Source organism: Sorex fumeus, unplaced genomic scaffold (genome assembly GCF_029834395.1).
Source record: "Sorex fumeus unplaced genomic scaffold, SorFum_2.1 ptg000036l, whole genome shotgun sequence".
Classification (NCBI taxonomy): Eukaryota; Metazoa; Chordata; class Mammalia; order Eulipotyphla; family Soricidae; genus Sorex; species Sorex fumeus.
In genome coordinates, this window is record NW_026606093.1 from 978,160 (window position 1) to 1,000,584 (window position 22,425).

Genomic DNA, 22,425 nt, shown 5'->3' on the forward strand with positions numbered 1-22,425 from the left:
CCACGCCACGGAGGGCCTCGACACCATTCTGCACCGCTCTGTCACCCACGGGGACCACCCAGCTGTTTGCCTCATGTTCTGGAAAAAAAGCCCTCCTCCCAACCGCCCCTCCGTCCTCGACACACACACACACACACACACACACACACACACACACACACACACACGCCGACCCTCTCGCAGGCCTCTGGAGACAAACCAAGGCAGAGTTCAGAACCCGCTGTGGGAGCTTCTCTATTGCCGAGTGCCTGCCCCACGCCCCCTCCCACAGCCTCGCTGTCCCCGTTCCGTGGCCGTGGGCCCGGCTCCGTCCACTCCGAGGTCTTCCTTCTCTGCCAGTCGTCACGGGGACCCCTGCCTCCGCTCGGCCCGCCCCAGGGCCTGCGTCCACGCTGCGGAGCCCTGCCCAGCTGCGGCCGGCCTGGGCCCTGGGCCCGGGCGCACCCTGGTTTTCCCGGCGGGAAGGGCCTGCTTCCTCAAGGTTCCAGCTCCCGGGAGAGGCGGGACAGTTCCCGCTGGTTGTCGATGACCTTCAGCTGCTGGACATACGCCCAGGTGCTGGCCGGACTCCTGGTGCCCAGGGATTGCTCCGAGCCTGGAGGGGGCGGGGCAGGGCCGAGGAGAGAGTGGTCAGGTGGGGCACAGACGGGCGGGCGCACTTTGCAAACCACATTCCTTCTCCCTGGAAGGAGGGAGGGGACCTTCCTGCCCTCCATCCACCCCCACCCTGAGCTGGTAGGGGGTGGAGTCATGCGTGATTAGGATCGCAGGCTGAAGAAAGGAGAGCCCTAGGTGATTAACAGCATGATTCCGCTTTGGCTGAGTTTAAAGGTAACCAAAACGAGAGAAAACTTCATTGTAGGCTGCATTTTATATGAGACAGCCAGAAGGGGTGTGTGTTTGTGTGTGTGTGTGTGTGTGTGTGTTCGAGTGCACACGACTATTTCATCTTGGGTGTGATAGAACTTATCTGGGGAAAAAAAAAAAGGAACCAAAACAACAAGAAACTGAGTAAGCCAGCACTCAGGTCAGTAGTTACTCCGGTGGGGGCAGCCGAGAGGGAGCCAGATAGGGAGATGTCAGTCATGGTCAGTGTCCTCACACTCGGGGGTCTACAGCCCGTAGGACTAAGGGCCAGTGCTGGCAGCATGGCCTGTGAGTCCATGGACCACGGGGTGTGCTTGGTTCCATGACGGGCGGCCAAGGGCCAGTCTAAAAAACGAATGCCCAGACGAGGCCCAGTGGGTTCCAGCCCCACCACGTGACGCCTCCTGCAAATCGCTTCAGAGCTCACGCCTGCCTATGCCTCTTCCGGTTAGGGAGACGTTCTACCTGCTGTGGCACCCCCAAACATACACACACGCGCATACACACACATATACATGCAAATACACATACACACATGCACGCACACACATGCGCGTACACACGTACACACATGCGTGCACACATACACACGTGCACACACGTGTATATACACATGCACATGTGCATACACACATACACATATACACACATGCACACACACATGCCCGTACACACATGTACACGTGCACACATAAACACGTGCACACACATGTATACACATGTGCGTGCGCACATATGCATACGCACGTACACGCATGTACACATGCGCACACGTACGCATGTGCACACGTGTGTATATAAACATGCACACCGGCATACACACATACACACATGCACACATGCGCATACACATACATGCGCGCGCACATACACACACACACACTCACATGTGGAGATCCTCGCCGCCTGGTTGTCCTCGTGCAGGTGGGAGACGCGGCTTCTGAGCGGCGAGAGGGGCGCTGCAAGGAGAGGCGGGAGTCAGGCCGGCCGCGAGGGAGCACACCGGCCCGCGGCCCAGCTGGAGGACGAGGCACTCGCGGCGCTCACTCACCGTTGCCGTGGCTCCGACAGTGGTGCAGCATCCGCACGGCCCTGGCCATCATTCTCTGCGGGCAGCACAGGGGTGGGTGTGAGCGGGCCGCGGGAGGGGCGGGAACACGGGGCCCCTCCCAGGGGGCACTGCTGGGCACTAGGGCACAGTCGGTGTCGGCTTCTCCCCAGACACCGGAGCCCGGCCGCCTGTTGCCCGGGTACAGCCAGGGCCGCAGAGGTGGGGAGATGCTTGAGGCCGGGACCCCGATCCCCCAAGAGCCCCAGCCTTGTCTGCCAACAGCTGGGGCCAGCTCCTGTTTCTAGCTTGGCCATGACTGCTGCTGCTGCTGTTGTTGTTATTATTATTATTATTATTATTACTATCCGGCCTGGGGCCATCTCCAGGGACTGGGGAGCCGCTGCTGGTCGCGCTCGAGAGACGTGCGTTGCCTCCTGCATCCTCCCGCATCCTCCGCGCACGCCCCAGACCTGGAGCTCCCTCTCTAGAGAAGCCCCTCCCCGCCCCCGCCCACGGCCAGCCAGCCTGGCCCGCAGCCGAGGACGCACCATCTTCTCAAAGTTGATGAGATTCTCCACCAGGGTGTGGTTCCCCTCGTGGATGAAGGTCATGTCTGCAGAGAAACAGACCTTGCTCAGAGGACCCGACGGCGCCCCTCCCTGCAGTCCAGCCCCCCCCCTTCCTCTGAGCCCCTCAGGCTCCCGGGACAGTTTCCTGGTGTCTCTCCTCCGCCTGTCCCAGGCCACGGCGTGCCACCATCTGAGTGCGGGGTCTGACTCTGCTCTGGGCCACCCACACGGCAGACACGGGCCCAGGGACTTGAATGGAGACGGAAGGGGTGTTACCTTTGAGAAGGAGGGGCATGAAGGGGATGATGGGGGGCGAGAGCTTGGTGAGCGCCAGCCGATACACCCGGTGGTTCCACGAAGGGTCCTGAGAAGCGAGAAGCCACCCGTGGTGAGAGGGAGACACCCCACGGCCCCCCTGCCAGCAGGGCTCAGCTTCTCAGCCTGGATCTCATGCAGGCCCCGTGGCAGGTGGGGTGCGGGAAGAGGGGTCCTGCAACTGCAACTCTTCATTCTTTTTTTACTTTTTACTTTTTGGGTCACACCCGGCGATGCTCCAGGGTTACTCCTGGCTCTGCATATGGCATGCCGGGGATCGAACCCGGGCCGGCCGTGTGAAGGCAAGTGCCCTCCCCACTGAACTATCACTCTGGCCTCTGCAGTGGCTATTCTGACAGGTGCAGGTTCCTGGTCTGGATTAAACCCCAGGAAATGAGCCAGTCATTAGTCACCAGAACCAGATGTTTCATGGAAAACTCCATCTCTTCTCTCCCTCCATCCACCTCTCTCTCCCAAATTCCTCTGAACTTCTTGACTCGATGAGGCAAACTATTTTCCTCAAGAGCTCCCAGAAGCCTACTAATATGGGCACCTCTGTGTCAGTTCCCTCCTGAACCTCCCAATTCACATTTCCTGCCAACCCCTTAGAAATGGAAGTTTCAGAGGCACAATTCTTTTTTTCTTTTTGGGTCACACCCGGCGATGCACAGGGGTTACTCCTGACTCTGCACTCAGGAATCACTCCTGACGGTGCTCGGGGGACCATATGGGAAGCTGGGAATCGAACCCGGGTCGGCCGCATGCAAGGCAAACACCCTACCCGCTGTGCTATTGCTCCAGCCCCCAGATGCACAATTCTTTTAAAAAATATTTTGGGGCTGGAGGATAGCACAGCAGGTAGGGCATTTACCTTGCACGCGGCCGACCTGGGTTCAATTCCCAGCATCCCATATGGTCCCCCGAGCACCGCCAGGGGCGATTCCTGGGTGCAGAGTCAGGAGTAACCCCTGAGCATTGCCGGGTGTGACCCAAAAAGAAAAAAAAATTTGGGAGATGCCACACCGCAAGGGTTGCTTCCTCCTGGCTCCGTGCTCAGGGATCGGAGGACCCTATAGGTGTGGAGGACAGAACCCAGGTTGGCCGTGTGCAAGACAACCGCCCTACCTGCTGTTCTATTATGGCTTTGGACCCCCAGACGCACATTTCTTTCATTCTGTCTTTCATCTGCACGCTCTGGAGTTTCCTGAGTCCAAGGCACGTCACCTGGAGGCCAGGCCCTCTCCCCGACAAGAGGCAGGATGTAGGACACCACAGACCCCAAATGTGCCTGTCCTGGTCTCTCACGGAACCTCACAGCACAGTGAGGCCCCTTCCACCACACACACACACACACACACACACACACACACACACACACTCCAAGACGCTCCACACCCCTCCGTAACGCTACTTGTCCACCTCTCAGTCATCTCCCTGGACTCACAGGCAGAGGAGAAAATCAAGCTCAGCCTGACGGAAGCCTGGAAGTGACGGAGAGCAGGTAGGGGGCTCGCTGGGACGCCAAGAAGGAAACCCTGGGGGTGTCCAGAGGGGGACGCCAACAGCTAGAACTCACCAGCAGCCTCTCAAGGGCCGAGTAGAGCTTCCGGACTTTGTGGGGCAGCCGCTGAGGGGAGGCAGATGGAGCTGGTCGCTGCTCTGGGACGAGCCCCAGGGCCAACCAGGACTCCCCAGGACCCAGGTGCTCCCAAAGCCCCGCCTACCTCCCAGGTGTGGGCCAGGCGGCTGATGGCAGAGTTGCTGAGACCGAACATGACAGCAAAGAAGGAGTTGAGATTTTTCTGCTCCTTGAGACTGCAAGACACCCAGAGGTTCTCAGGACAAACCAGCCGAGGAGAGCAGAGGAGAGGCCGGCAGCGGGGAAGGGTGGGGGGGGCAGAGAGACCCAGGGGCCTCCGGGGAAAGCCAGGGCCCGGGGAGGGAACAGGCCTCTCTCCGCCCAGGCACTCACTGCGCCGCCAGTTTGATGAACTTCCTGAGCAGCTGGGCCCTGGGGCCGGGCACCGGGCAGAGACACAGTTCCGTGGCCACCCAGTACTGCAGCTCGTTGAAGCGGCGCAGGAAGCGCTCCAGGTTGGCCGTGGTGACGTCCCGCAGGTGCTGGGGGCCCAGCACATAGTGGATCAGCTCCACCTGGGCAGGCGGGGGGGCCTGAGGTCAGCCGGGGACGGGTGGTCTGCAGGGCCCCTCCCGCTCCCCCACGCACCTGGTGGATGCTGTTGAAGAGGCTCCAGTCGTGTTCTGTCAGCTGACCCGCCAGGTCCTTGGCGCTCACCAGGTCCAGCCCTTCGGCCGAGCCCACGGTGGGCCCCAGCTGCTCGGGGTGTGGGGTCTACGGGGGGACAAAACTCGGGGTGTCTGAGGGTCCCCAGGAGCAGGGTCGGAAGGCAGGAAGAAGTCTGAGGCAAAGACCGTGCCCAGAGATGGGGCGGGGGCTGGGAGAACAGCCGCCAAGGAGTGTCCTCATGACAGTCCCAGGACGGGGCCTCCTCTGTGTGGGGTGCAGGCTCCTGAGTCTCCGTCCTTGAGGCCTCCCAACCAGCCCCTACGTCTGAAGCCCCCTTAGCTCAGGCCAGCTCCTTCCTCTCCCCACTTCCATTCTTGTTTTTGGTTTTTGCTTTTTGGGCCACACCCGGCGATGCTCAGGGGTTCCTCTTGCCCCTGCACTCAGGAATCACTCCTGGCGGGGCTCGGGGGACCCTATGGGATGCTGGGGATCGAACCCGGGTCGGCCACGTGCAAGGCAAATGCCCTCCCCACTGTGCTTTCGCTCGACACCACCCCCCACTTCCATTCTGCAAGCAGAGCCACCCCCATCTCCGTGAGACCTGCCCCCACACCCCCAAGCACAGCTCCACCCTGCACCCTGGCACCCGTGCCTGCCCCTACCAGTTCATGCATGTCCTGGGGATCGACAACGAAGAGCCGCTCGTTGAGACCCAGGGAGGTGGCCACACCGCGGGCGTCCAACTGCAGGCCAATGGCATCTGCAAGGGGAGCGCAGGCTGTGTGGGAGCGAGGCGGGGCTGGCGTCCTGACAGGTGCCCGTGCCCACACTCCACCGCCGCTGCACCCCAAGGCAGGTGAGCGGGATTCCTGGGGACACCGGCTGCTCTTGGGCGACACCGCGACTCCCCGAGCTTCAGTGCTCCCTTGTCAAATGCACACAGTGAGACCCGCCCGAGGACTCCCACGGGAGCAGAAGAGCTGATGGGGACAGTGTCCACAGGCATGCGGGCAGAGCCAGGGCCTCCCCAGCAATCGGGACGTGCCTGCCACACGTCTGGGTGCTGGTTCTCATCACGTCCACGTGGACAGGAAATCTGTTGCCACCTCCAAAGGCCACACGATCATGCCAAGACTATGTTTCCTTGCCAGGAGGACCTAACAAGTGTTTTGACTCAGTCTTTTTCTCATCGGTCTTAGTTAGGTTTTAATTATTTCATTTTATTCTTTTTGAACTTTGGTACCACACCAGAGGATGCTCAGGCTTTTCCTCTGGCTCTGTGCTCTGTCTGGGCTGGCTCCTGGTAGTGCTCAGGGGACCAGATGTGTTGCCAGGGTGTGGTCGCATGCAAAGAAAAGGAGCGATAGCACAGCGGTAGGGCGTCTGCCTTGCACGCAGCCAACATGGCCGACCCGAGTTCGATTCCTCCGCCCCTCTCGGAGAGCCCGGCAAGCTGCCGAGAGGATCTCGCCCGCACGGCAGAGCCTGGCAAGCTCCCTGTGATGTATTCGATATGCCAAACACAGTAACAAGAAGTCTCATGATGGAGACGTTACTGGGCCCGCTCGAGAAAACCGATGAACAACGGGAGGACAGTGTTCAGTGTTCAGTACAGTGACATTAGTAGCAGAGGATGGCAAAGGCTTATAAACACACATACACAAAGTAGGAAATAATAAAGTCTGGTCTAGACTGGCTAAAGAAACTGGTACATCTATACAATGGAATACTATGCAGCTGTTAGGAAAGATGAAGTCATGAAACTTGCATATAAGTGAATCAACATGGAGATTATCATGCTTAGTGAAATCAGTCAGAAAGAGAGGGACAGACATAGAAGGACTGCACTCATTTGTGGAGTATAAAATATCATAATATGAGACTAACACCCATGGACAGTAGAGACAAGGGCCAGGAGGATTGCCCTGCAGTTGGAAGCCTGTCTCATGAGCTCGAGGAGAAGAAGCTGGGATAGAGAAGGGATCACTAAGTCAATGATGGTTGGAGGGATCGCTCAGGATGGGAGATGTGTGCTGAAAGTAGAAAAAAGGACCAAACATGACGGCCTCTTAGTATCCGTATTGCAAACCATAATGTCCAAAAGTAGAGAGAGAGTAAGAAGGAACGTGCCTGCTACAGAGGAAGGAGGGGGGGTCGGAGGAATTCTGGGGCCATTGGTGGTGGAAAATGTACACTGGTAGAGGGATGGGTGTTCGATCATTGTATGACTGAAACTCAAACATGAAAGCGTTGTAACTGTGTCTCACAGTGATTCAAGAAAAAAATAAAATAAAAATTTAAAAAATGTCTGGTCTAGTAATCAGACTAGTTCGATGTGAGTGAAAAGACTGGAGATCAGTATTCTATGCGCTGGACACACAATCAAGAAACCACAATCAAGATTTTGGCCACTACTGGGGGCGACTGCAATTCTCCAGGTAACCACCAGAGGGCAGGGCTTTGCAGAGCCGCGCCAGACACAGGTGACCTCATCCTCGCCCCATTTTCTGGGCTTGATTACGGGTGCCCATAATTCTTGTCTATGTCAGACCTTGACGACAGTCTTCATGGGCAGACGGTAGTGGTATCTTTTTTTTGTTGGTGTTTGTTTCGGAGTCACACCTGGCAATGCTCAGGGGTTCCTCCTGGCTCTGCACTCAGGAATTACTCCTGGCGGCGCTTGGGGGACCCTATGGGATGCCGGGGATCGAACCCGAGTTGCCTAGGTGCAAGGCAAGCGCCCTCCCCGCTGTGCTATCTCTCCAGCTCCAGTAGTGGTTTTCATCTTCCAAAGACCTAAGAGGAAACGGAGGCTCCAAGCCACGCAGCATCAGCCATCTCGGAAGGGGTGAGTGGGTGGGTCTGGGTGCCCAACAAACGCTCCTCCCCGTCAGCCAGCTGCTCTTTCCCTGCTAGGACCTGTCTCGAGCAACAGAGTGCTGGCCCACATACGATCCTCAGAAATGTTGCCTGGCAACATGAACCTCCACTTAAAGGTCATTTAATCCCTCTTAACCTTCAGTTTCCTTTTCTGAAAGCAAAATAAACATTCATGCTTCAGAGTTTTATTAAAATTAAATGAGTATACATGGGCTGGAGCGATAGCACAGCAGTAGGGCGTTTGCCTTGCGCGCAGCCAGCCGAGCCGAGCCGGGTTCGATTCCTCCGCCCCTCTCTGGGAGTCCGGCAAGCTACCGAGAGTATCCCGCCTGCATGGCAAAGCCTGGCAAGCTACTGAGAGTATTCAATATGCCAAACACAGCAGCAAGAAGTCTCACAATGGAGACGTTACTGGGCCCACTCAAGCAAATTGACAGACAACGGGAGGACACTGACAGTGTTTGTCGTGAGTCTCCATGCCCAGTGGAAATAGTAGCTGTATGGTGTGGCTCAGTGGTTGAGCACTGGCACCACAAATAACAATGACAACAGTATCTACTGTCATGCTGACCATGTGCCGAACTAAACACCTTAATTTGGGGGCCACCTCTGGTAGTGCTCAGGGGTTATCTCCCGCTCTGTGCTCAGGGGCAACTCCTGGTGGTGCTCAAAGGAGCGTGTGGTGCAGAGGCTCGAACCCAGGGCTCCCGCATGCAAAACTGTGCCAGCCAATCGAGCTCTCTCCCCGCTCACTACTCGGAGTGGTTTCGGTAGATTCGCTCTCGCCTAACCCGCACAATTCCTCTCCAAAGCCGACGACCTCTGCACTCTTCAAGGACAGAACAGAGGCTAGCCCCTACCCCGGGCACCCCAACTGTGCTGGCGGGAGCTCGAGCTCTTCCAGACCACCTGCCAACGCCTCCATGAGACCCACCATGCAGGGACCATAGGGCAGTGGGGAGGGCGCTGGCCTTGCACGCAGATCACCCGGGTGCGATCCCTGGCACCCCATGTGCTCCCCCAAGCTCTCTAGGAGTAATCCCTGAGCATCACCAGGTGTGCCCCCCCAACCAAAAATAAATATGTGATAAATAAACCTCCCAGCATGGCGAACCTTCATCCACATTGACGAAGAAGGTCTTAACGGGGGAAAGATCCCCGGCACCGATCAGAGCGTGTGCCCCCCCCCCCCGGAAACTGCAGACGACTTACCCCCTGCCGAGTTGACCTTCACCAGCACCTGCCCCTTGGTCCAGCCGTCCCGCTGGGCCAGGGCAGCCATCACCTCCCTCACAGAGGCCGTTACCGGCAGCTGCAGGCTCAGCACCGAGTGGTCCCGCCGGCAGATGTCATAAGAGACTGTGGGGATGGTGAGAGGCTGCTAGGGAGGGGTCCCGGGGAGGGGCAGCGATGCAGCAGAGGGAGTGACCACGGCGGCAGAAAGGGCGGGCACAGAATGCAGGGGGAGCTGACACGGAGACCCCCTCCCCGGGGGATGCAGCCGGTCTCCCCCGACCCATCTCCCACGGGGCTGCAGCCTGTCCCTGACCAGGTTCCAGGGGGTCAACCACCAACCTTTGTCCCCAACTCGGATGGCACAGTTACTGCTGGGGACCCGCTCGTCCTGGCTGGGAAGCCAAACGGGCATGTTCCGGGCCTGAGGAGGAGGGAAAGTGAAGTGGGGTGGGGACCCACACCTGAGCCCAGGGAATGCGCTTCTGGGGCCCCGGGGAGAGGGCTCGTGCATTCACAGCAGCTCTGGCAGAGCGACTGCCACCACCCGCTGAGGCTCGGAGAGGTTAGCAGACTTGGCCTGGGCAACGCTGGGGGCTGGGGTCCGAGCCTGCTTCTCCCTGGGTGTGCACCTGTCCCAGGTTGTGTGCGTCTGGGGGTGGGTGGGTGTGCACCTGTCCCAGGCTCTGTGTGTCTGGGGACAGGGCTCCAGCACAGAGCCCCCGGGGAGGGCTGAAGGAGGCACTGCAAGAAGCCCAGGCAGGATCGAGGGTCTGAACACACACCTTCACTTGAGGAGATGCGTTCCCACAACCATTCTCCAACCTGTGGAGCAAGGGAGGCGGGGGGTGAAGTTAGGGAGGTGGGGTCCAGCGGGAGGACATCACGGGGCACAGTGAGTTTGGGAGACAGGGTGACTATCATCTGAGTGAGGACCCAGACCTGGCCCTGGAAACCAGGACTTGGATTCTGGACGTTCCAAAACCAGCAGGGAGGGAGACTACTGAGAGCTGCAGGGCTCAAGGGGGCAGGCCCAGGGGGCCCTCGCCGAGCCGCGGCTGTCCCCCGCGGAGGTCTGGGAAGACCAGGGTCACTTTGAGGACCCCTTCTGGGTGGGGGCCCAGAAACCGGCTCAGTAAAGAAGTGAGCGTGGGAGAAAGTGGGACGAGCAGGTGCACCGGGGCCTCAGAATGCATCCGGCAGCCCGTGCCCAATGCATGCCCACGGAGGACGGGCAAGGGGCAAGGAGAGGGAAGCGAGGCCGGCCTGTTCTCAGGCAGCTTCTCCCACTTCAGACAGAAAACTAATTATTAATCTCTTAAAATTCCTGGGCCACTCTTGGCTGTGCTCAGGACTTGCTCCTGGTCTGCGCTCAGGGATCACTCCCGGGGGAAACATGGGGACAACATGGGACTGAACCCCAGGGGTCCCAGGCCAGGCCCCCCCCCTCTGACCCAAGCTGCCCCCAAGGGGACACAGGCCCGCCCTGCCAACGGCCCCGCCCCGGGCCCTGTCTCGCCCGCCCACGGCCCCGCCCCACCCTCACCCACCTGCACATGGCCCCGCCCCATCCCGCCCCCGGCCCCGCCCCGTGGCCCACCCCGCTTGCTCTCGGCCCCACCCCGCCTGCGGCCCCGCCCATGCCTGCCCTCGGCCCCGCCCCGCCTCCGCTGCCCCGCCCCCGCCTGCGGCCCCGCCCCTTCCCACCCGCCCACAGCCCCGCCCTCGCCTATCCTCGGCCCCGCCCCCGCCTAGCCTCTGCCCCCACCCACAGCCCATGGCCCCACCCCGCCCCCGGCCACGCCCCTTCCCACCCGCCCACAGCCCCGCCCCCGCCTATCCTCGGCCCCGCCCCCGGCCCCACCCCTTCCCTCCCGACACGGCCCCGCCCCGCCTCGGCCCCGCCCCGCCCTCAGCCCCGCCCCCGCCCAGCCTCGGCCCCGCCCCGGCCCGGCCCCGCCCCGCCCCGCCCTCCCGCACACCTGTGGTGGCGGCGCCGGTCCGGCCACAGCGGCTCCTGCAGCAGGTGGCTGAGCCGGGCGTCCCTGCTCACCAGCTCCGAGAGTTTCTGGGCGGAGCCAAGATTCACGGACATGGTGGCGGGGCGGCCCTGCGCACCCGACGGCCCCGCCCGCCCGGCCCCGTCCACCCCGCCCCACCCGCAGTACCTGCAGGAAGCCGCTGGCCACGGCGTCCGCGTGCAGCATGGGGCCGTACAGCGCTGCCCAGCGGCTGACCAGCCGCAGGATCTGCTGCCTCTTGTTGCAGATGTAGGCGCCGCGCTCCTGCTCGCTGCCGCCCGCCGGCTCCGCGTGGAAAGTGGCCACCAGTCAAGGGAACCACAGGCGGGTCCACCCTGCCCCCCACCGCCACGCTCGGGCCGCCGGCTGGCGAGCGAGGACCGCGGCGGGGCGGCCAGGCCGGGCCGGGCCGGGCCAAGGGCTCCCCACCCCCACCCGGCGTTGCCCATCCGGGACGGGAGGATATTGGTGCAGGAGGGCAGGGCAGAGCTGGGCGCTGGGCATGAAGACGCTGTGGGTCAGGAGGAAGTCGCTGAGGAACGTCTCTGCCCGGGGTGGGAGCGGGGTGGGGTCAGAGGTCAGCTACCCGCGCCCCCAGGGCCTGCCTTCCTCCAACCCCACCACGGGCCAGTGTCCGGCACTGCCCGCTGCTGCCGCCCAGACCAGCACGCAGGCCAGCCCCGGGGCCTGGCCTTGGCGGAGAGTCCAAGGGCAGCGAGGCGTCTCCCGCCCCTACCTGTTGGGTCATGAGCGTTGGAATCGGGCCTCATGGCCTCCAACAGCAGTTCCAGGATCTTCTCCGGGGTGCCGGACATCACCGTGTACCTAGCAGAAGCGGCCACTGGTCCGTGACTCAGCATGCCCCGCCCCCACAGCCGGGAAAGCCAGAAGCCTCGACCACACGACCCTTCCCCGAGTGCCAGCCCTGCTCTGGGGCGGGCGAGGCTGGCTGGGGGGGGGGGGGCAGCTCAGCCCGAGGACGTCCCTCCTGCCGCCAGCAAGTCAGCAGACAGGAGCGGGATGGGCAGGAGGAGGGTGGCGGAGGGGGAGGCAGGCGGAGGTGCGGGCTGGTACCGGGTCCTGCCTGGAGTTGGGGGGCAAGAAGACGCGGGGCCCTGAGACGCCTTCTCCAGCACCAGCACCACCTTGCCGTGCTCCTCCAGCCTCATGGTCTTGGCTTCCACGTCCTGGAGAACCGCCACAGCCAGAGCTCAGCACACGCACATGCATAAGCACGCATGCACCCGTCCACACACGAACACACAAACATGAGCTTCACACGCCTCTGTGCACACGCTTCTGTGTTCACAGACATACACACACGTGCACACAGGTGCCCATAAGGACACACATACACAGGTGCACACACATGCATACACATGCATGCAGTTGCACATGCACACAGACTCATACACGTACGCCCACTCACACAGGTGTGTGCTGATATGCTCACACAGATGCACAAACATGCACACACATACACACAAACAAATGCACACATGTGCACACACTTGTACAGTGCACATACTCACAGGTGCGCACACACACACACACACACACACACACACACACACTCCACGCCCTCGGGTCCACACCAGACACCCGCAGGCACCCACAGGCTTCCCACCGGACCCTAAGCCTCCGCACCCCCTCTTCACTCTCAACCTGGGTCTCCTGCTCTCCTGCCCCACACACACTTAGCCAAGCCTTCTGTCACCTCCTGCGTGGGCCCCCTCCGTGGCGCTGCCTCTCCCCCACCCGCCACAGCTCGCAGCCATGCAGCCCCTCACACGGCAGCACGAGACGCACCTGTCCCTCCCTGGCCCCCCATCTCCCACCCTGGTTCTGCGCCTAGCACCCCACCGTGTCCCTGGGCTCCGTACTCCCAGCCACAGCACCTTGATGATGCGGTCGAAGTCCTGCTTGTCCACGCGCAGAAAGTGACAGTTGTCTTCCCGCAGGATGATGGTGGCTGCCCGGGGCGCGTCGTTCACCAGTGCCAGCTGTCCGAAGTCCTCCCCCTCGTGCAGCGTGGTCACCAGCCCCTGCGGTCAGGCCTCAGTCACAGCCCAACTTGGGTGCCCCCCAACACTACCCAGGGGAGCGGCACCCCCAAGGGTGGGCGGGAGCTGGCTCACCTTGCCGTGGGTGACCACATTGACAGATCCCTTCCAGATGATGTACCACGAGGTGCCCTTGTCGCCCTGGCTGAACACTGTGAGGGGCACAGGCGTCACCCCTCGCGGAGGACACCCCTTTCTCTATGGCCTCTGTCCCAGCTGCCTCCTCCCCCGGCTGCCCGTCCCCCAGGGGACTTACACACGGTCCCTGCCTTGCTGTGTGGTTCAAAGAGCAGAACTGCAGCTAATTCCCGCTTTACCTGTGGTGGGGGGAGAGGCTGGTGACCGGGGAACCCAGGACAGGATGCGGAGAGGGCCCAGGGCACAGAGACGGCAGGACACAGGCCCAGGACACAGAGGCATCATGGCTAGCTCAGGGCATAGGAGGGCACATGGGGAGGCAAGAGCCGGGAGAGGCAGACACGAGTGTGGTGGGCAGGACGCTGGCAGCAGGCTCCTGAGGGGTTGGGTGCTGGGAATCTGTCTTCCAGCCAGGATGGACTTTGGGATCAGAGGGAAGGGGGCCCGGGAGCGGACCCAGGTGGCTTGACCGAGTTGGAGAGGTGGGCACAGCCTCGGACACTGGGGTCAGAGGGAGGGGGGCCCGACTGACCGAGTTGGAGAGGTGGGCCACAGCCTTGATGTGTAGCAGCTCCTCGAAGATCAGGTCCAGCTCCTCGTCCGTGCGCTGCCCTGGGCTGGGACAAGGAGGGCAGGGAGCACGTGAGCCCAGAGCCGGGCACAGGCAGCTGCTGTGTGCACTGGGCCGGCCCGGCACACGGCCACAGACAGCTCTGGTCAGAGCCGGGTCTCAGCACCCCTCAACCCCCGCCCCGAACCGTCCTGGTACCCGCAGGTCAGCCTGTACCAGGGGCAGAGATACAGTCCTCAAGTGACTGAGGAAGAGGCCCAGCCAGGGAAAAGACCCCCAGTCACCCAGCACACATGTTCCCACCCTCTCTTGGGTGCACCTCAGGATGTTCAGGGCTTTGGGGGCCCTGAACCCCATCATTTGTTTTTGTTTTTTTTTCTTTCTGCTTTTTGGGTCATACCCGGCAATGCACAGGGGTTGCTCCTGGTTCTGCACTCAGGAATTACCCCTGGCGGTGCTCAGGGGATCATATGGGATGCTGGGATTCGAACCTGGGTCGGCCGCGTGCAAGGCAAATGCCCTACCCGCTGTGCTATGGCTCCAGCCCCCTGAACCCCATCTTCTGCCCAGGAAGAGGAGACCCGGGTTCAGACCCGGGGGAACAACAAGGAGGCCCAAGGTCCCTCAGGGAGTCTGGGGCTGACGCAGCCCACAGCCCCCACAGGTGAGGGCTCCCTGCAAACACGCTCCTCCTCGGGGAGGCACTCGGGGGCCCGCGGGCAGGGTTCCAGACTCACGGCTTCCGGAGCGCCACGGTGAGCAGGGCGTCGGGCCCCCGCTGGGAGAGCAGAGCCACCGCCTCCACCAGCTCCTCCTCCAGCTCCCGAGGCCCCACGAGCTCCGGCTCGGGCCCCCGGAAGCGGTAGAACTGGGTGTCTCGGTCCTGGAAGGTCCAGTCGTGTTTCACTGCGGGCAGAGGCCCATGGGGAAAGAAGGCGAAGTCGAGTCAAGTGGGCATGGGGCCCCCCGGGTCATGCCCACCCCCAGGTCATCTAGCCTGCACACCCCCCCGGGGGGCTGGCCTTACCGTGGCAGAGGGCACCCTCATCCAACAGCACCTGGCAGATTCCCACAGCTTGGCTCCGGGAGTGGACCCCAAACCCAAGGGCCAAGAGCCCCTCCACCAGCTCCCGGCCGGAGCAGCACTGCCTAGGGGACCGGAAGCAAAAGCGGACAGAGAGTCAAGCGATGGAGGTGGGGGGGAGGTGCAGGCCTGGGCCCACCCAGCTCTGTGGGTACCGACGCGGGAGGAGGTGGAGGCAGGTGCCCGCTCACCGGTACAGCCTCAGGTGGTGCTTCCTGTCGCGGATGAGGTTGGGGCAGGTGGCCAGGAGATGCCGATGCAGCTGCTTCCCGGCTCTGAGCACCCGCTCCGGGCACACCTGGTGGACAGCAGCCCAGGGGCTCAGACCCCGCCTCCCCTATAGCCTCCACCACCAGCAGCCCAGCTGTGCAGGTTGCTCCCGGCACCCCCTGCCAGGCTGGTACCTGCTGCAGGCTTCCGCTGAAATCCAGGGACTCCTCGCTGTCAGTAAGGGGAGTCTGCGGGCAGGAGGGAGGGTCTGCTGTTAGCTGGGAGCCCTGCAGGCCTTCCATGCCAGCTCTGCTGTGCCCTGCCCCGAGGGACGCCCCTGCCCTGCCTGGGACTCCGAGGGCTTCCGTTAAGATACTCACTGGATCAAGCTAAGCGAAATGAGTCAGAAAGAGAGGGACAGACATATAGATGGCATTCATCTAGGGAACATAAAGTAAGAAAGTAGGAGACTAACACCCAAGAGTGGCTGAGATTAGTACCAGGAGTTTTGCTCCATGGCTTGGAGGCCAGCCACACGTGCTAGGGGAAAAGGCAGCTCAGATAGAGAAAGGAGCACCAAGTAAAGGGTGTTGGGAGGATCCTCCCAGGATGGGAGAAGCATGCTGAAAGTAGACTATAGACCAAACATGTTTGTCACCCATTGCCTCTTTTGCAAACCACAACACCCAATAAGAGAGAGAGAACAAAAGGGAATGCCCTGCCACAGAGGCAGGGTGGGATGGGGGGATGGGGGTGGGAGTGATACTGGGATCGGTGGAGAGAGTGGTGGTGGAGAATGAGCACTGGTGGACGGATGGGTACTCGATCATTGTATAACTGAAGCCCAAGCACCAAAATTTGTAAGACTGCAACTGTGCCTTGTGGTGTTTCACTAATAAAAATTAAAAAAAAAAAACACTCACGGAACAGTCAACAGATACTGTGTGGCCCCAATACTGTGGCCCCTCTGCCTCCCCGACCCCACACCCCTCTGCCACCCACTGGCCCGTTCTCTGCCACACCCAAGCAGCGCAGCTACACGGAGGAGAAGCCCAGAGCTCTGCTCTGTGCCGTGGGAGGTGCAAGGGGCAGGGAGCAGAGTGTGGGCTGTAAGGGCAGGAGAAACCGTGAGCAACTGGGAGGAAGGCTGGAGCATCTGCTCTCCAGCAGGGTCACCAGCCTGATCCCAGCCAGGGCCCTTGGCCAACAACAGGACCCCCCAGCAAACCTCCTGCCCCTGAGGACATCCACAGAGGTCTCTAAAAACACAGACTGTTGGGGCCAGAATAATAGCACAGCAAGGAAGATTTCCCCTTGGATGCCCCTGATCCCCCCAGCCCACCAGGAGTGATGCCTGAGCACAGAGGCAGGAGTAAAGCCTGAGCTCAGCTGGGTATGGCCCAAAGTACCATAATAACAATAATAATAATAATAATAATAATAATAATAATAATAATAGCAGCACTGTAGCACTGTCCTCCCGTTGTTCATTGATTTGCTCGAGCGGGCACCAGTAACTTCTCCATTGTGAGACTTGTTACTATGTTTGGCATATTGAAGACGCCACAGGAAGCTTGCCAGGCTCTGTCATGGGGGCGAGATACTCTCGGTAGCTTGCCGGGCTCTCCGAGAGGGGCGGAGGAATTGAACCCGGCTCGGCCGGGTCGGCCACATGCAAGGCAAACACCCTACCGCTGTAAAGTAAATAATAATAATAATAGAAAAAACTACAAACTCTAAAGTACAATGTTGCTGTCAATCAGTGTCCAAATAAAAATAAATAGACATATATACACTGTAGTGCTGGAGCACTGTCCTCCCCTTGTTCATTAATTTGCTCGATCAGGCATCAGTAACGTCTCCATTGTGAGACTTCTTGTTCCTGTGTTTGGCATATCGAATACGTCACAGGGAGCTTGCCAGGCTTAATAAATAAAAATACAAAACTTAGGGGCTGGAGCAATAGCACAGCGGGTAGGGCATTTGCCTTGCATGCGGCCGACCCAGGTTCGATTCCCAGCATCCCATATGTCCCCCTGAGCACTGCCAGGAGTAATTCACTCAGGTATATGAGCCAGGAGTAACCCCTGTGCAATGCCGGTTGTGACCCAAAAGTAAAAATACAAAACTTGGAGCCATACTTGGGTTCCAACGCCTGCTCCTCTGTTTGCTGGCTGCGTGCTTCTTCCTATGGGACCAAACCACTGCCTGCCTCAGTTTCCTTCTCTGTAAAACCTCTACATGCTCATAACACAAAAGCCGACTTCGGGAAGAGCCAAGGGACTAGGGACCGGATGTCTCAAGTACCGCCCGGCCTGGCTGCGGCTCCACGTCGGTTCTTATTACTCATCTGAGGCGGAGGGTGCTCTGCCGGAGGCACCTTCCTCTAGGGAGACGCAGGGGAATAAGGGCTGGCTGGGACACGCAGGCTGGCACTGGAGCCCTGGCCTCCTCGCTTCCCTGCCCCGGGCACCAGCAGCGCCCCTGCAACCCAGCCTGGCCGCCTCGGGGCAGCTCCCAGTGCTTCTCTTCCTGCCGCCCTGGGGCCGGACTCAGCAGGCTGTCCTGGGTGCCCTGCCCACCGCGGGCCCGCCCCGTGGCAGGCGCCTTCAGAACCCCAAAGCACGGCCACCTGTGGCCTCCTCCAGACTCCAGAGAGCAGAAGCAGCCTTGGCTGTCTGCAGGGCTTGCAGGGAGGGCGAGAGGCTTTGAGGCCCAGTGCTGCGTCAGACTTGGCCTCACACTCTCACGGCGGCCACTGGGTGGGCTGCCCGTGCCCGCCTCCCCTCCCCCAGCAGTCTGTCCCTCGCCCCCCATCCCCCACCGACACTCGGGCCCCTGCAGAAGGGAGCAGGATCCTGCCGAGCTGCAGGACGCCCCTGGCTTGCACTTCCCTCACGCCCCACCCGCCGGGCAGTGGCCCAGGCTCGGGCGGAAGCCTGGAGGTGTCCCTAGGGAATCCCTGCCCGGGTGAGGGGCCAGCCCTGTGCCGACACGGAGCCCTGGAGACTTAGCCACAGGAAATGAGGAGGAGGAGCCGGCCGAGCAGGGAGGGAGGAAGAACAGGAATGCTCCCAGCCAGCCCGTGTCAGAACAAACAGTGCTGAGGACTGACCCCTCATTGTTCAAGTCCCAATGCCCGGGTTGCCCTGGTCACTGGCCCATCTGCCCTGGCGCTCACGACTCAGGCTCCAGCTTCGGCTCTCTCGGGGTTCTTATTCTGAGGGAAGGTGCCAGGGCACGGGCCAGGGCACGGGTCATGCCCCAGATCAGAGGTCTGCAGACCTTTCCGGTCCCACTGAGGGCCCCGGCCAGCGGCCGAAGGGGCCAGAAGGTATGTTTACCCAAGGAGCGTGGGAGCCCAGGGAGAAGTAATGTCCCTGGCGTCACACAACCGCTGAGATATTTCAGCTCCCACTCGAATAGCTCTCCTAGCAGTGGGTGACCCCCGAGGGTGGTATTTGTCTCCTAGTTCATGGCTGGACGTTATGTAACCAGCCCTGAGGGGTGGTGAATAGGAGCACCAGAACTCTCCGTGTCTGACTGCAAAGTCCATACTTTGGACTTTGCAGGGCATTTGCCTTACTCTCTCAGGCCCTTTGACCGCTCTCTGCCGCCGGCTTCCACCTGCTGTTTCACGGAAACCCAGAGAGTAGAGGGATCCTGCCTTCGGGAAAGTTCCCCAGCAGAGTTTGGAAACTGGCCAGCTAAGCCCAGCTCGCCAGGGTTTCGGATCTAGTTCCTCCGGGTCCTGCACATGCTGGTGTGTATCGGGAGACTCTGAAGCCTGGGGCGAAGGGGCTGATTTAGGGGCTCCGGGACTGGACATCAGCTCCGAAGCCTGGTGCCTCGTTACAGCTGCTGCGTGACCTTGGTGGCTTATCAAGCGCCCCGAGCTTCCGTTTCCTCGTTTGTGGAAAGGGATGACAGCACGGCAGTGCCACTGACCGACCCACAAGTGCCACGTTGGGAACTGAAACAGTAAACAGTGCCACGAACTCGGAACGGGGCTGGCTGCTGCCAACCTCGCAGTAGCTGTGTGAAGCGACCAGATTTTAACATTACCTCCTGACAGACACCTGTGAAGGAACAGGAAATGTACTTTGGCCCCACGATCTTCAGGGGTTCTCGACTGGAAGGGAGAGACTGTAGGACTGGAGCGATAGCACAGCGGGGAGGGCGTTTGCCTCGTACACGGCTGCCCCAGGTTCAATTCCCAGCATCCCATAGGGTCCCCCGAGCACCGCCAGGAGTGATTCCTGAGTGCAGAGCCAGAAGGAACCCCTGTGTAACGCCAGGCATGACCCAAAAAGAAAAAAAAAAAAGAACTGGAAGGGGTGGCTTCAGGTAAAATTCTCACTCACTGCCCCCTCGCAAACACAGACAGGAAGGCCTCAGGATCTGGCCTGCTTGGTGGCGAGTGTCAGAGCCCACTGAGGGGCACGCCCAGGGCCAGACCGCTGTCCCAGGACCCATCAGACTGGTCAGGGTCTCCGGTGGGGATGCTCCGTGGGGTCAGTGTACCTGCCTGAACTTGACAGTCAGGTTTCCCTGAGGTGGTTTGTTTGGGACCAAAGCCCAGCTCTATCCCTAGACAGCCAAGTTGCCCCACACCAGCCCCCCAGGCTCCCTGTGCCTCTATTTTCTCATTTCATTTAGGAGAAACGAAATCCTGACATTTGTGTCTAGTTCTCGGTCCTTAGGCTACGCAGGCTATGAACGCTGTCTTACAGGATGCCGCGACTTGGTCATTACTGGGGCAGACTGGAAGCATGGGCTGGAGCGGTAGCACAGCAGTAGGCCATTTGCCTTGCACGCAGCCAGCCCGGCCAAGCCGGGTTCGATTCCTCCGCCCCTCTCGGGGAGCCCGGCAAGCTACTGAGGGTATCTCGCCCGCACGGCAAAGCCTGGCAAGCTCCCCGTGACGTATTCGATATGCCAGACACAGTAACAAGTCTCACAATGTTACTGGGCCCGCTCGAGCAAATTGTTGAACAACGGGAGGACAGTGACAGTGACTGGAAGCATGCTTCCTGGGGCAAAGAACTGAGCCACCTGCATTCAACAAGACGCAGCGTTTCTCTGAGCTCTCGGGCCCGCCACAGGCCTTTCTGGCCCTGATCTTGCCCTCTGCTGGCCCCAGACCCGACAGGCACTCAGGCCCCTGTGGAGCTCATGCAGCCCAGCGGCACTTCCGCCCTGCTTACGAAGGCCCGTGCGCCTGACCCCGGGCCCTGCTTTCCTCGGGCGCCAACAGAGCATCTCCTCTGCACCTGTGCCTGCTGGCCTCTCCCCATGGCCACGCTGCCCAGAGAGCAGGCAGCCGTGTGGGCCAGAGCCAGAGCCTCTTCATCAGAGGCTGCCACTAGCCTGCCACTCTCCAGGGACACGCTCAGGTCAGGAGGGTCCCTGCCCTGGTCCTAAAATCCCATTTTCCCTCTAATTCCCAAAGCGGGGGCTGGGGGTGGGGGGCATCACCACCTGGTGTGGGGAAGGGCTTATTCCTGTGCCTTTGACCCCAATTATACTACCGCCCCTCCCCCCTCCCCCCTTCCGGCTTCTTCAGACACGGCCCTTCAATTGGGCGGGGGGAGGGATGGGCAGGAGACAGGCTGGCGGCCTCCGGGCCCCCTTCGTCCCCCCAGAGTTCAGGTCCCAGGGGACTCTCCAGGGACCTCACTCACTGTCCTAGTACCTGACCTTCCCCCTTCTCCACTTTACAAACTGAGAAGGGGACAGGAAATAAATACACAGTAATTACAGTCTGGGAGGGAAGCGGGAGGGAGATTTCCAGCCCACTGGCTCCAGGCAGTAGCTCCTGCTGGGAGGGCGGAACCCAGAAGGCACAGCCCCCCCCCCCCCCAGCTCCCAGCGTCCGAGCCCACCTTGAGCATGCCCCTGATCAGGAGATCCAAGGGGGAAGGGGGAGGAGAGGGGTGGGGTGAGCAGGGAGAACCAGTATCTAGCTCCTAGCTCTGGGGAGGGCCCCCCACCTCCACAAGCCCCGGTTTTCCCAGCCCCAACTCATGTGGGCAGAGAGGGAAGGTGGTGAGAGCCGAGAGCAAAGGTAGAAGTGGTGGCCTTGAGGGCCTGTCCCTGTTCCTGCCCACCCCAGGACCCGGGCACCCACCCACCATGCCCACACGCTCACACACCCGGGCACCCAGCCCACCACACACACGCGCTCACACACTATGTACAAGGGCCTCTGGTGAACTCACCCTGGAGGTTGGGGGGAGGTACTTCTCTGCCCCTTACGGTCCCATGACCGTCTCCTACCCCGACACGCCATCACCATCCTGCCACTCCTTTGTACCTGAGCCACCAAACTTCTGCAACTCCTCTGAACCCCTGAAGCTAGGCACCAAGCAGCATTCACATGGGACGCCCCCCGGCACCCCAAGATTCCAAAGCAGAATCGGCGCGGAGGCTCCCGAAAGCACCCTGCCACAGCACTGGCTGAGGCCATATCCGCCGTGTCCCCCAGCCCACGCTGACATCCTTCCAAGCCACTGAAACTCAATGCACGCAGGATGGTGAAGGGACAGAGCTCTCTCCTCTCCTGCGCCAACGGGTGCGCGCGCACACGCGCAGGCACAAACACACACACACACACACGCATACACCCCATCCAGCTGCGTGAGCTAATCCTGCTCCTCCCCCCTGTGCCCACCGCAGTAGCCCCCAAACGCGGGGCTACTGACAATGCCGTGCCTAGTGCAGCCCCCCTCAGCCCCCTGTCCTGGTGGCCCGCCGGGCCCCCCACCCGCAGGCACCAGCACTCACCCAGCGAAGCCCTTGGATGCGACTGGGACGCTGGGGCTCAAGCAGCAGCTGGTAGGAACAGCTTCGAGGCCGATGCATCCTCCGCAGCACCATGCTGAGCGCCGTCCCCTCGGACACCACCACGTCCACGTCGGGGAGGCCTCCCACCGGGCCGGCCTCGGGGTGCGGGCCCACCTGCCAGCGGCTCTCACCTGGCCAGCCCACCTGTGTGGAAGGGAGGCAGGCGGCGGCCCTGGGCAGGCGGCGGACTGCAAATGCCCCGGGCAGAGGCGCCTCCCGGCTCCGGGCTGCGCGCAGGCGAGCGGAGGTGCTGCAGCCTGCCAGGAACCGGGAGGGGCAGGAAGACCTCGCCGGGGCCTGCCGGTCAGGGCGCGGGCGTGGGGGTCTCC

At 61.1% G+C, this 22,425-nt stretch overlaps 1 protein-coding gene across 1 annotated transcript; it reads right to left on the reverse strand.

Annotated features, from left to right (window-relative positions):
• Positions 1 to 309: 309 nt before the first annotated feature.
• RAPGEF3 (Rap guanine nucleotide exchange factor 3) lies at positions 310 to 22,235 on the reverse strand. Its single transcript, XM_056117748.1, has 27 exons — positions 22,037 to 22,235; positions 15,445 to 15,498; positions 15,232 to 15,338; positions 14,984 to 15,105; positions 14,694 to 14,862; positions 13,918 to 14,002; positions 13,504 to 13,564; positions 13,323 to 13,399; positions 13,083 to 13,229; positions 12,259 to 12,371; positions 11,921 to 12,009; positions 11,651 to 11,729; positions 11,332 to 11,482; positions 11,146 to 11,231; positions 9,949 to 9,988; positions 9,506 to 9,587; positions 9,143 to 9,289; positions 5,713 to 5,810; positions 5,030 to 5,155; positions 4,775 to 4,956; positions 4,527 to 4,617; positions 4,379 to 4,429; positions 2,764 to 2,851; positions 2,467 to 2,531; positions 1,919 to 1,973; positions 1,755 to 1,826; positions 310 to 595 (listed from the first exon to the last, which is right to left on the reverse strand). The coding sequence occupies exons 1-27, from the start codon at positions 22,127 to 22,129 to the stop codon at positions 477 to 479; spliced, it is 2,649 nt and encodes an 882-aa protein (XP_055973723.1). The 5' UTR covers positions 22,130 to 22,235; the 3' UTR covers positions 310 to 476.
• Between the last annotated feature and the right edge of the window lie 190 nt (positions 22,236 to 22,425).